The 14,599-nt window shown below is 33.0% G+C and overlaps 2 protein-coding genes across 2 annotated transcripts; one reads left to right on the forward strand and one right to left on the reverse strand.

Moving 5' to 3' along the window:
- On the forward strand, positions 279-1,298 carry LOC109835352. Its single transcript, XM_020403332.1, has 2 exons — positions 279-389; positions 456-1,298. The coding sequence occupies exons 1-2, from the start codon at positions 279-281 to the stop codon at positions 1,296-1,298; spliced, it is 954 nt and encodes a 317-aa protein (XP_020258921.1).
- LOC109835353 lies at positions 1,603-8,782 on the reverse strand. The gene is made up of 3 exons (XM_020403333.1): positions 8,540-8,782; positions 2,213-3,163; positions 1,603-1,611 (listed from the first exon to the last, which is right to left on the reverse strand). The coding sequence occupies exons 1-3, from the start codon at positions 8,780-8,782 to the stop codon at positions 1,603-1,605; spliced, it is 1,203 nt and encodes a 400-aa protein (XP_020258922.1).

Below are 14,599 nucleotides of genomic sequence, written 5' to 3' on the forward strand. Positions count from 1 at the left end.
TTAACTTTGAAAATATATTTTATGGCTCGTCGTTCATTGGCTAGTCGTTATCTAGTTGATACGTTCATGGATGACGACGACAATATTGACGACGAATATGAAGAATTGTTACTTGCTCAAATAGAAGAAAAAGGTCGTGCCAACCAGAGTTCTAGAGGAGGTCATCGTGGTTCTATTATGGGTCACTGTATTGTTAATGTTAGGAATCTTGACCCCAAGATGACTACTTTGCCAATCCTCCAAAATATGGGGCTCGTCTCTTTCGAAGGAGATTCAGAATGAAGCAAGCTCTTTTCATGCGCATTCATGATGCCGTCGTCGCGCACGATACTTGTTTTGTTCAAAAAAGGAATGATGCTGGGCGACTTGGCTTGTCATCACTTCAGAAGGTAATAGCTGCTTTTCGACAACTTGCATATGGTGTTCCGGCCGATTATGTTGATGAGTACGTGTAGATTGGGGAAAGCACCACTATTGAAAGTCTCAAAAAGTTCATCACAGTAGTTGTCGAAGTGTTTGGTGATGAGTACTTAAGGTCGCCAAATAGTGATGACCTTAAGAGATTACTTGCAATAGGTGAACGACGCGGCTTTCCTGGGATGCTTGGAAGCATTGATTGTATGCATTGGACATGGAAGAATTGCCCTACTTCTTGGCATGGTATGTTTACTGGCCACATTCATGAACCCACTATTATTTTAGAAGCTGTAGCTTCATATGATTTGTGGATATGGCATGCTTTCTTTGGATTACCTGGGTCACTTAATGACATCAATATGTTAGAGCGGTCTTATGTATTTAGTGGATTGGATGAAGGTAGTGCCCCTCATATTAGCTATAAAGTCAATGGGAGGCCATATGACATGGGATATTATCTTGCTGATGGTATGTATCCATCATGGGCAACATTAGTGAAGACTATTCCAGCTCCACAAGGAAATAAGCATCGACATTTTGCTAAAGAGCAAGAAGGGTCAAGGAAAGATGTTGAGCGCGCATTCGGAGTGCTTCAATCACGTTTTGCGATTGTCCGAAACCCGGCAAGACTTTGGGATAAGGATAACCTAAAACATATTATGATGGCATGCATAATTATGCATAATATGATTATCGAAGACGAGCGTGATGAACATGAGCGTATTCGTAAACTAAGGAAGATACATGATATCAAAGAAGAATATGACCATGTTGATGAAATTCCACACATATCACTTTCGCTCGAGCGTACACCAACAATAATGGAGTTCATCGCAAATCGTCGTCGAGTTAGAGATAAACAAATGCATACTCAACTCTAAGAAGATCTTGTCGAGCACTTATGGAAAAAACATGGAGCCAATTAGTGATTTGCTTTCTTATATAAATCAATATTATGTTGTTTCAACTTCATTGTAATGTCGTTCAATTTATGAAGAATATTATGTTGTTTCAACTTCATTGAGTAGTAGCATACTTGGTCAAGATAAAGTTACTAACTCTACTGTCAACAATCAATTTCAAGATAAAGTTATTAACTTATGTGAATATAGCCGTGAAAGTGTTGGATCCACTGTCAACAATGACAAGTTGAATGAATCATTTAAAAAATAACATGATTAACAATCAATTCCACTGTCAACAATTTCAAGATAAAATTATTAACAATCAATTCCATGGATCCACTGTCAACAATGACAAGTTGAATGAATCATTTAAAAAATAACATGATTATATTACCTCAAACGTCTCAAAAGCTTCATATTCAATATTAACAAAGGTCTCACTTCCAGAAACATATCACTTTGTAGACTGGGAGCAATTGTAGGAAAAAAAATTGAAAAATGAGTAACAATGGTCAGCAAGCATATAGATTTAGATATGAAATTTAACAATAACATTGTTCAAGGTCCAAACTTGAGAAGCAAGATACACTTTTCCTGCTAAACTAATCTCACAACAAAATATTACCCTCTAAATATTCAGCAGCTGAAAAGCTAGAAAGAAAGAATCCAAAACACATAACACAAGTCTCTGAATAGCATAAATATCCAGGAGTAATGACACAAGAGACTACTCATTTCCATTCTTACCAGCTCTTTTTGCCAAAATTTCTCTCTGAAGGCTGATGAAATACTCTGCTTGAATAGGATTCATGGAACTAGTATCCATAGACATTATTTTAGTTTCCTCACTTCGAGCTTGAAGTTCAATTTCCTTTTCTCTAAGAGCAAACCTGCTTTTGCTCAATATTAATTAGCAACTTAAGTTGTTCTGCCTTTACGCGGTCACTTTCTAGTCTCCTTGCCCTAAACTCTTCCAACTCAGAACGGACTTTTGAAGATTCCTTCTCATCATCATCACCTTGCTCGTTGGATTTTGTTTTTTTGTTCGCTTCTTTTGCAGCCTTTCTTCCAATAGGCCTCTTCAAGGGTGCAGGTTCAGGAGCATTTCCATTATCATCTTCCAAGTTAATTGAAATTTGATTTTTAGTAGGAGCCTTGAAGATTCTAGTTGCTTCAATTTTTTTATGTTCAACCATCCATATTTGCTGAAACCTCAAAAGAGTCCAACAATGGTCAAATCCAAATTGATGACCTTCCTTATCTTTGTAGACCGTTTTTGCCTCTTGTATCTGCAAAGAATAGCTCATGTAAATATCTAACAAAAAAATAACATTTGGGAATGCAACATCAGTACTAACAATGGTGTGCACCTTATCTGCCTCTGTGTATCCACTTTTCCGCAAGTGTTCAACTGCAGCATAATGTCCACAAAACCTACTCACACTGAAACTTATTTTTGACCAGCGGTTCGTCAGTGATTTTTTAGTTCGTTCATCCGACCAACTCTTATGATCTTCAAAGTATCGAGTAATTCTTTTCCAGAATTGGTTCTTCTTTTGATCAGATCCTTTGATTGGATCTAAGCTTGTATTCAGCCATGCAGCTATAAGAAGTTTGTCTTTCTCAGGAGAGAAGTTGATAGTTCTTTGAGATTGTTTTTGTGATTTGTTGCTGCTAGGTGCACATGGCGTCTCTTGATCAGTGTGAGCTTCAGTAGTATATGTCTCTTCAAAAGGAGAACCACTAGAATGGTACTGACTCAATGGAAAATCATATGACAGATGTGGTTCATTGAGATCATCAAGGGACGATCTATTGTTGAGGAGCTCGGTAAAATTCATCTGCAAAATCTCAGAATTGCTTAACCACCAGATATAGAACTACTAAATTGCATGTACATCGAACTATACAAATTATTGTACTCAAGAGGCTTAGAGAATGTGCAAAGAACTCTACAAATTATTAATGAGAAAACACGCATATATGTAATCAAAGATCAAAACTAGCATCTACTCTATCTTGCAATGGAACAAATCACCAATATCATCAAACTGAAGCTGAAGGTCTGTGACATATATCGGCATAATTAAAACTATAGGGGCCTATCGACAATTAGACACGACTAAACCAAGCAAGATCGATCAAAAATTAAATAGCCTGTAAGTGAAAACTTGGAAGTAATTAATGACCATCTCTTGTGAACATAATCAAATGTTGCTTCATCCATCACTTGTATCACAAAGAAGTCCTGAAGCTGATAATATAACACGTTGATACATCACTAGATGTTTAGTTCAAAGACTGATAAATCATACACTCCCTCTAATCTACAGCTTAAGAATAGACAGCGACATTGGATCGTGAATATCATAGCTCCATGTTCTTTAGGATGCAAGAAAACATTACTAGATAAATAGCAGCATTTACAAGTATGTTCACTTTTAGCATCACAAAAATCCAAGAAAAGACCTTGGCAAATAATTGTAAGATACAACATGTTTATTGTACTATATCAAAAGATACAATGAAATATGAATCAATATAGAAGCCAAGCAATGTGCAAAGAGATGAATAGAAGCCTGAAAATTTCTGACCAGTTCACATTTAAATTAGAAACAATGTGCAAAGAGATGAATAGCATGTCTAATATAGTGCTCACAAACTCAAAAACAAAAACGAAAATTATACTCTCTAATAACAGGTCCAGGACATTAATACCCTCTCAGAGCATCTCAAACAATGGAGACACCATAAGGAGGAGGAGAATCAATTCCATTCAATTGCAAGTCATGCAAAGTAAAAAAATAAAAGACATGATAAGAAATATTGTACTCAAGAGGCTTAGAGAATGTGCAAAGAACTCTACAAATTATTAATGAGAAAACACGCATATATGTAATCAAAGATCAAAACTAGCATCTACTCTATCTTGCAATGGAACAAATCACCAATATCATCAAACTGAAGCTGAAGGTCTGTGACATATATCGGCATAATTAAAACTATAGGGGCCTATCGACAATTAGACACGACTAAACCAAGCAAGATCGATCAAAAATTAAATAGCCTGTAAGTGAAAACTTGGAAGTAATTAATGACCATCTCTTGTGAACATAATCATGTTGCTTTATCCATCACTTGTATCACAAAGAAGTCCTGAAGCTGATAATATAACACGTTGATACATCACTAGATGTTTAGTTCAAAGACTGATAAATCATACACTCCCTCTAATCTACAGCTTAAGAATAGACAGCGACATTGGATCGTGAATATCATAGCTCCATGTTCTTTAGGATGCAAGAAAACATTACTAGATAAATAGCAGCATTTACAAGTATGTTCACTTTTAGCATCACAAAAATCCAAGAAAAGACCTTGGCAAATAATTGTAAGATACAACATGTTTATTGTACTATATCAAAAGATACAATGAAATATGAATCAATATAGAAGCCAAGCAATGTGCAAAGAGATGAATAGAAGCCTGAAAATTTCTGACCAGTTCACATTTAAATTAGAAACAATGTGCAAAGAGATGAATAGCATGTCTAATATAGTGCTCACAAACTCAAAAACAAAAACGAAAATTATACTCTCTAATAACAGGTCCAGGACATTAATACCCTCTCAGAGCATCTCTGCTGCAATTTCTAAGGTGAGTTAATATGAAACAAATCAGGACCGAAAAATGAACCACAGAAGCATGATGAGAATGAACCACAGAAGAATGAACCACATAAGCCAAGCAATACACGTTTGCCATGGTACACTATGCTCAGCTCTAATTCAAGAAAAAAACTCCTCATATAAAATTAGGTATTTTATAATGCTGACAGGTTATCAAAACAATTTTAATCTACAACTATTGAGCTAGCTAGACCAACAATCAAAGGATTAGGATTCCAGATCAGAGGATTAGGATTCTTGATCATCCCCAAAATCAAAATTCAAGGGTCTATTACAATCAAAAATTGAAATTGAGAGAAGAACTTTACCTGAAATCCAATGGAGGCTGAAGCTCGTCGAAGATGGGAACTGGCGGCGAACGCTCGAGCTCGAGGATTTGAACCCGCGGCGAAGATGGGAACCGGCGGCGAACGCTCGAGCTCGAGGAGATCGACGGATGGAAACCCTAGATCTTGAGGTGAGGGACGAGAATCAAGGAGTTGAAGGATCTGCGGTGAACCCTCAAGCTCGAGCTCGAGGATGGGAACCCGCGGCGAAGATGGGAACCCGCGACGAACTTTTATTGATCTTGAGGTGAGGAGAATCTATCGTTTTTTTTGTGTTGAGCCTAGAAGAACGTGAAACAGTGCTTCCCCAAAAATTTGCAGAATGCCGCAGATTTGGGGAAACCTCTCTATTTTTTCTCCCCCATCCCCATTTTGGGGAATGAGATAGGGAAGCTGTTGGACCAAAAATTTGCTCAAAATTCTCCAAATTTGAGAATACCAAGAAGATGCAGAATCTGTTAGAGATGCTCTAATAACATGTGTAGTCGACTACTCCTTTCCTGGTGCGACTCACAGAATTGTTTTTCATAGAAGAGTAGTCGACTAATGTTCATATTAGTCGACCAATCATACTTAGTCCAATTTTCTAGATTTTGGATGGGCTGAGAGTAGTCAACTACTAAGCGTAGTAGTCGATTACTAAGGCTGTTTTCTGAGTTTGTGTTTTGTATCTGTTTGAGATGTGTTCACGAGGCTTGTTTGCACACACATGAGTATCCCATAGGGGATTATGTTAAATATTGGGTTGTTTATTGTTCATACACTCGTTGGATATTGTTGATGAGCACAGCTCAGTACTATATGGGATAGTGCGTCGATAGCCGGATTTACATAGTTTATATATAAAATGGATATCGTTGATGAGCTCAGTTTAGTACTACGTGGGGTAGTGCATTGATATTCCATTTGTACAGGCTATTGAGTCGGGTTTGGATGCTTTGTCTAGCAGTCCGTCCGTACGAGGGTGCGATGAGGCTTGTGAGCCGTCTTTTTGGATACCTATATGGTAGGCTGTTGTAAAACCCCACGAATTTGAATATTGTGTGATAAATAACAATAAATATATTATATGGTGATAAATAACATATTTTGATGTTTGAGTATGTTAGGAATTGATTTGAGATCAATTTAGTGTATATATGTGAGTGGAGGAGAGAAACATGAACGAAATATGCACAAAAATAAAAGAAAACTGTAAAAAATCTCTTCTAAGTCGACTTATAAGTCGACTTGCCATAAGGTGACTTATCAATGCCATAAGTCAACTTACTATAAGTCAATTTGTCAGATACGTAAGTCGACTTATAGGCTGATTTCCAGTTTTCTTTTGGGTTTCGGGTTTTATCCATTTTGTTTCGATCCTAGACTTATATAAACTCTTTTGAACCTATTTTTGCTGCACTTTCTCGTGAGAATCTAGCAGCCACCCCTCCTCTAAAACCCTAGTTCAAGTTTTTGAGTTTTTGAAAGAGTTTTGTGAAGGATTCACCAAGAGGAAGACAAGATTTGTTTTTGTAACAAAGGAAGAGGTCTTGCACGCGTGTTGGAAGGATCAACAGCGACTTGAGGCAAGATTATCTTCATCCAAACTCATCCCCATAGTTAAATAACTAGTTTAGATGTTTAATATGATGTTGAATACGTGTTTTCATGCTTTAATCTTAACATGTAGTGTTAAAAGTCAGATTTTTGATATTAAATCGTAAACCAATGCTAGATTAGTAACCTTTTTCTTGCTGTTTATGATAGAATCATGATATTGATCATTAGATTTTCATTTAATTTTGTTTTTAATCTTTTAATCATGCTTAAATCCTAGGTTTGTTATACCTAAATAACTTAGACATGTTTAAACGAATTTTATGTCTCTGTTCATATTTATAAATGATCATGTTATGGCAATCATGTGACCTTTCATGTCTTTATTGAAAATCTTGTATAATCATGTTGCTGACCCTAATTAGTTTTAATCCAAATGCTAAATCATATAATCTGATCTCTGTGAATTAGTTGTACATGTTTATAACTTGTTTCTATGTTCCATGTTGAATAGAACGAGTTTTGTTTGAGAAATATCGTAGAAAACTCGAAACGACAACCTGGAAGTCGACTAAGTTGACTTATAAGTCGACTTGTCGCAAGTCGACTTATACCAGGCCATGAGTTGACTTACCATAAGTCGACTTGTCAGGTTTATAAGTCAACTTATGGGCAAATTTCCAGACTTTTCCAGTTTTGTTTTGCACTATTTTGAGACGAGTTCACGGGATTCGAGCCTCACTTCTATACACGTACATTCACGCATTGTAATGACCGTGAATTTTTAATACTAGTTAAAATAATTTTTTGATATTTTAAAATATTTAATTATTATTTTTAAAAGAGTGTTAAAATAATTTTTTGATATTTTAAAATATTTAATTATTATTTTTAAAAGAGTATTTGTATTTTTCTCAATTTTCTAGAATTTTTGATATTTTAAAATATTTAATTATTATTTTTAAAAGAGTATTTGTATTTTTCTCAATTTTCTAGAATTTTTACTATTTAATAATCTCATTTTATATTAATTTGAATTATTTTGATACTTATAAATTAACTTAGTATAGTAAAAATTTTGAATTAATCCATTGTGTTATTATTACTATTACGTATTATTTTGTATAATCCGTTGTGTGATTATTATTACTATTTCATATTATATTGATAATCTGTTGTGTTAATGTTATGTTACTGGTACATATTATTTTGTAAATGGTTTTTCTATAATTATTTAATTTAATACTTAATTATTATTAATTGTATTTAATATGGTTTTAAAACCCTAACTCTAATTATATATATCTATAATATATATATCATATATATATATATATATATATATATATATATATATATATATAATATATATTATATGATATATATATATATATATATATATATATATAATATATAGTATATATATATATATTATATATATCATATATATATATATATATAATAGATATATATCATTCTTTTTTCTCTCTCTCTCGCACGAATTTTCACGGCAGGCCAAATCTCTCTCTCTCGTCGTCTCTCTCTCCCGGGGGGAGTCGAACCCGTGTAAGACTGGATGACATCTCTCATCTCTGCTTCCTCTCTCTCTCTCTCTCCTCCCTAAATCAGTTCTGCAAAATCCGCCTACGTCCTAAAGCTCACGCCGTTCCGCCCACATCGCCGAGCATTGCCAAACACAGCCCTCCCTCCGCTCCTCCTCATACCGCTCCACTTCCTTGACGTCTCTGCTCCGCTCGCTGCCCAGTCCCTAACAACCTTCTCCGCCTTTCGCCACCACCACTCCGCCCCCTTCACCATCACCGCCCAAGCCTCCCCATCTTCTCTCATCCCACCGCCCTTCCTCCTCCCCTCAACCACGTCCTCCGCCCCTCTCTCCTCCACCATTTCCTCCTCTTTCTCCACCTTCCCTGCTTGTCACGCTCCACTTCCCAAAATATCAGGGAATCGAAACATGAACAAACCCGCGACGTATTAGATAGAGGAGAATAAATAAAAATAAATATTTATTCTCAACCTAATATGCTAAGCGTCAAACAATATACAATGCGAAGTCACAGGTCCCCGATCATAATTAGCAATAATATAATAAACAACTCAGAATAAAGAAATGTCATATCACAAATGGGATAACATCCGAGACATAAAGTTTGGGTCAAACGTGACCTTATTACAAAATAGAACAACTAAAAACTGAAGAAATATAAAATACATCGTTCAACGGTAATAGAAAGGACATACTGTAAAAGTAACTAGGATCATTAACTAAGAAAAGATAACTAAGCTTCGGCCTATTCTTCAACTATGTCTACAAGGCACTCCTACTGAGAATACTCAGGCTCTGATGTATCTCCTAACTAGATCTATTCTTCCTCTAAGTCTGACGTACACCAGAGAAAATAGGTGTACGTTAGTGTGCATAGCACACGGCTAGACCCCACAAAAGAAAATTGAACGATCGAAAACTCAATGTGAAAAAATGATACAACGATAAAAATGATAAAAGGAATGTGCAACTGGAAATCTAACAAAATAAAATTGCAATCCATCATTAAAACGTGATACTCATAAGGCTAACAGCATATAGTAACCAGGTCTAATACTAGTCATCCTAAAAACTCACTAGTCCACATCTCACATAGAGTCAACGCTCATATCATCGGATAACTGACTGTTCACAAATCTTCTATGTGCATCCAATCCCGCTACACATGCGGCTAGAGGACTACACGCAAACCGTTTTCTGCCTAGTCTAAACTCAACCAAAATTCGGGTGACGAATTAAATTCCCACTGACCAAAGTGATGTACACACTTCACTTTAGCCCTACAAACTAACTCCAGTGGCGACATCAACCACTAGCGTGAGCCTAGAAGATACATCAACTGTCGCATCCGATCACATGAACAAAGACTTCCACATCCCAACTCTTCTCATTTTTCTAAGTCAAACATAATCCACACTATCTCTGGTTCACCACCTAAATTCAGTCAACAACTCTTCTCATTTTTCTAAGTCAAACATAATCCACACTATCTCTGGTTCACCACCTAAATTCAGTCAACACACCCACACACATAATCCACACTATCTCTGGTTCACCACCTAAATTCAGTCAACACACCCACACATGTCACTAGGTCTGATCATGATGCACGAGGCCACTGAGTCATGAACTACTAATGGTTCTCAAACATAACAAGGAACAGTAAATAAGTCTAACTGGTTCTATGTAATAATATGATGACAAGTCAAATACATTAAAATAAATCACAAAACATAAAATGTAATTATGAACAGTAAAATCATGCATGCAATCCAGTTTCATTAATATCTTATTATTAAAACTTCTAAACTACTCATAAAAATTATCAGCAGCTAGATAACATCTAAAATAACTACGATCAAAAAGGAAATTTAAAACTGTGATTGTTTTACATATGAAATGCCGGAGTTTTCAATCGTCATGATCATAAATTTATTAATTCCAAAAAATACTTTTAAAAATTCTTTCTCATTGTATTAATTCAAAACTAACCCCTTTTCCAAAATCAACTTCTTTTCTTATAATAATAATTTTAAAATAAATCTAAAAAATATTCCTTTTTATTAAAAGCATCTCATAATTAATATCGTTCATCAACAAACACACGCGGGTAATGACATATCACAGCCTAATCCATGCAATCAATTACTAATGGATATAAATAATAGAATATCAAATCAAGGGAAGCGGGATCTTTCTTGCGAGGCTAAGGGACCTGCGAATGAGGCGGCGACGCCATTGCTTGTTGTTCATTGTTCAGCAACGCGCGTAGCAGGGAGGATGGCTGGAGTTTTGCTGTTGTGGCCGGCGTTGTCAGAACTTCTGATGGCAACAACCAGTCGTCGGGTAGAGAGGGACGACGTCGGATCTATTGAGAGAGGCATCAACGATGAGGGAAGTGCGGCATCGCATCTGTGGCGATGAAGGAGGTGGATCTGCTGGTGGAGGCGTTGGTGAGGGAAGATGGCGGTGATGGAGGTGTGGAGGATAGCAGCGTTGGTGCAGCGAGCTCGGCTGGTCGGAGCTCTACATTGTATACACGTGTTATTTTTTAGTATTTATTTTATGGTATTTTTAGATTTTTATGTCTTTTATTGTGTTATTAGTTGTTGTTCATTTTCTATTCATTATTTTTGTTTACTTATGTTGTGTTTTACTTTTTTATTATTTTTATATTTACTATTCTCATTTTCATTATAGTGTATTCATGTATATTACTACATTTCTGATATATATTTTTATTGATTTATAGTCATTCATCATTTCTAGTATCAACTTTGTCTAATCGTGTTCTATTTCATGTATTATTAGTGTTTATGTTCACATGTTCATCAATCATTCATGGTATGTTTTTTACAATATCTCAGTATTTTTATTATATGAACTTATGTCCTTCTTATGTTTTCATTTATTTATAAATCTATTTTATCTTCTATAGTTCATGTTTTATGTATTATACATTTTAATTTATGTATATTTATGCTGATTGTATTTATGTAATTTTTTACTACTATACAATATATTACTATGTCTGAATTAATTTTATATAGTGATGATTATTATTGTTGTATCTTGTTTATATTTATTATTTTACCTTATGAATTGATGCGGCATAAACATATAAACATATACTAAAAATGTTGCAAGTGTACAACCGTATCAAGTTATAGTATAAAAAGTTATTGATCCCATGAGGAAGGTGTTTTGTAGGAGAAAATTAAAATTGGTTCTTATGTTGTGTGCATTACAAATAGGAGTGAAGAACAAGTGTGATCGTGGAGAGATGGAGAGAATAAAAATAATTGTGTAAATGAATATATTTGAGAGTGGAAGTGATAAAAAAATAAATGTGATCAACAAGATAAGAAGGAAAAATCAAGAAACAAATAAAAATAAAGAATAAAAAATAAAATTTAAGAAAGTAAAGATGGTGGATTCAATTAAAGATATGGGTAATCTAAAATTGAAGCCACTTCTTAGAAAATGTTGATTTCCTAGAGGGTTCTAGCCTAAAGGCGAATCAAAAAAAAATAAAAATAAACAAAAAGAAAAACTAAACCCAAGAGGGTTCTAGCCTCAAGGTGAATAGTATAAGAAATTAAAATCTAACTACAAAATAAATTATAAAATCTAAACTATAAAATAAATTGTAAGAATTAAATACAAGAAAATAAATCTAACCTATAAGCATGAAATAAATCTAAGGTAAGAGGATTCTAGCCTCTTGGCTATTTAATAAGAAAATAAAATCTAACTATAAGCATAGAAATAAATCTAAACTAATAAGTAATAAAAAAATAAAAGAGAAAAATAAAAGAAATACAAACCTTCAAATAATTTTTCATCTCCATCTTCATCATCCAACAAAGAGAAAAAATATTTAAAGTGGTGAAAAAATTATTTTATTAATTGTAACAAAAGTTACAAATTTAGAAGGACTTCTCCATTAAGAGTGGCCCTCCTCTCCAAATAAAGTTACAAAAATTTTCATACCCTTAACCCCTCACTCTCTACCCCTATTTATAGTAAACATCAGTGAATGTGAGCCCTTGGATCAAAATTTTATCCAAAAGAATCCATTTTCAGCCTTTGATGCATAACAAAATGTCTGACATCGATGAAGGAATCGATGCCCGCATAAAAAATTTTGACTTCACAGTTGGCTTCGTCTCATCGATATAGGTGATTTTTATATATTATATGTTAAATTCTACCTTCCGGATTGGGAGATATCGTCGTTTCTTTGCGGCCAACAATCTTGAATACATTTTTTTCATATTTTATTTTTTTTTATTTTCTCCAGCTACTATAAGCTACTCAACTTGATTCTAGGCTTGGGCTTTTGGCTCTTGCTTGTGTTCTTCATTAAATTCATAGGTTTTTGTTGAGAGAAGAGATCTTGGGTTTTATTCTTGATTAACCTACAATTAAAGATAAAAATAATTATTAGTGGTATATTTATTCATGTAAAATAGATAATGAGGGTATAAAATAAAAATAATTATTAGTGGTATATTTATTCATGTAAAATAGATAATGAGGGTATAAAATTATAATAAAATTATGATTATCATGAATATTACTAATATTTTTGATTTATTATATTATTTGTTGAATATGTATAATTGCGTCCTTCTTATTATGTTTTATATAAAATGCCTATTTTGAATCACTTGTTTACTCTTACGTCTATTTTTATCATATAATATTTTATGACTATTTTTATCATAATTTATCTTGTTAGCATGATTAGTACTATGAGTATTCAGACTTTTAAATGCTTATTATTATGTATGTGTTTTCATTTTTAATGGCTATCATATATGATGATTTTAATTGCTATATTATATAAACATGTTTAATATTTGACTTAATATTATGTCTTGTATGATAATTATTTACTATCATCTGCTCTCAAAAATTATTGATTATAACTATAACTATTTTTAATGAATTTATAATTATGTTCTATCCTTACTGTTTGCTATTTTTTATTATTATATTTATGCTTCTTTTACGTGCGTTTATGTTTTTGATTGCTTTAAATATATGTTGCTATAATACTATCTTTAAATCTTTTTAACATAGTTGCAAATTTTTTTATCTTTGGAATTTGTGCCTTATATGTCTTATTTGGTTTAATGTGATTTATTGATTGCATTCATGTGTTTTGTTTGTAATTATACATTTTGTATCTCTTGAATGTCTATTCTACTAACTGGTTGTATGGTATTCTATTGTGATTTAATTTTTATTATTTTCATGTCTCTTTATGTTGTCTATTATCTTGTCTAAACTATATATATGTTTGATTCTTTGCTATTTTGTTTGCTTACATACTATTCAAATATTTCTTTTGCTTTGTTTATACATGATTCATCTATTATTTTATATTGTATTTTTATGTTTTGTGTTTTATCATGTTTATCATCTGCTTATGTATGAGTGATTTATACTTTGATGAGACCTTTTTATCATTTATCTTCTTTAAGTTATTCTTTTAATTATTTATATTGTTGAGTTGATATACTTTATCATATGTTCTAGTGATTGATAATTGTTTGACTTACGTATTTATATTTCATATTATATTTTTATATGTTATATGTTTGTTATATTTTCCCAATTTTGTGTTATTGATTATATTTTTAATACTGTGATGTGCTGTTTTATGATACTATATAAATAATATCATGTTGATATTATATTTTTCTATGATTCGTATATTTGTTGTTGACTTCTTTACTATTATGCTATGTTTGACGGATACTTATATTTTTGTCTGTGCCTAGATGTTGTGTTATTTTATAATTTGATACATATTAACTGTTTTATTTATTATATACATGCTTCTTTATACCCATGTAATCTTTTTTTAATATATGTTCACTCTCTTTATATTATACTTATATCATTCTTATTATTTATACTACATACCAGACTTTATTATGACCTTATGTTATATATATGTCCTTGATGATTTGTGTGCTTTTTATACTTCTACTTTATCATTATTCCTGATTATTTTATATCCTCTGACTATATATTATTGATCTATACTATATACCTTTTACTATTAACTGTTATCATCATATTCTTCTTGTTTGACTTTGTATTTGACTTGCCCATATAACTTATATTTAATATTGATGCCTAAT

Source organism: Asparagus officinalis, chromosome 3 (genome assembly GCF_001876935.1).
Source record: "Asparagus officinalis chromosome 3, Aspof.V1, whole genome shotgun sequence".
NCBI classification, from domain to species: domain Eukaryota; kingdom Viridiplantae; phylum Streptophyta; class Magnoliopsida; order Asparagales; family Asparagaceae; genus Asparagus; species Asparagus officinalis.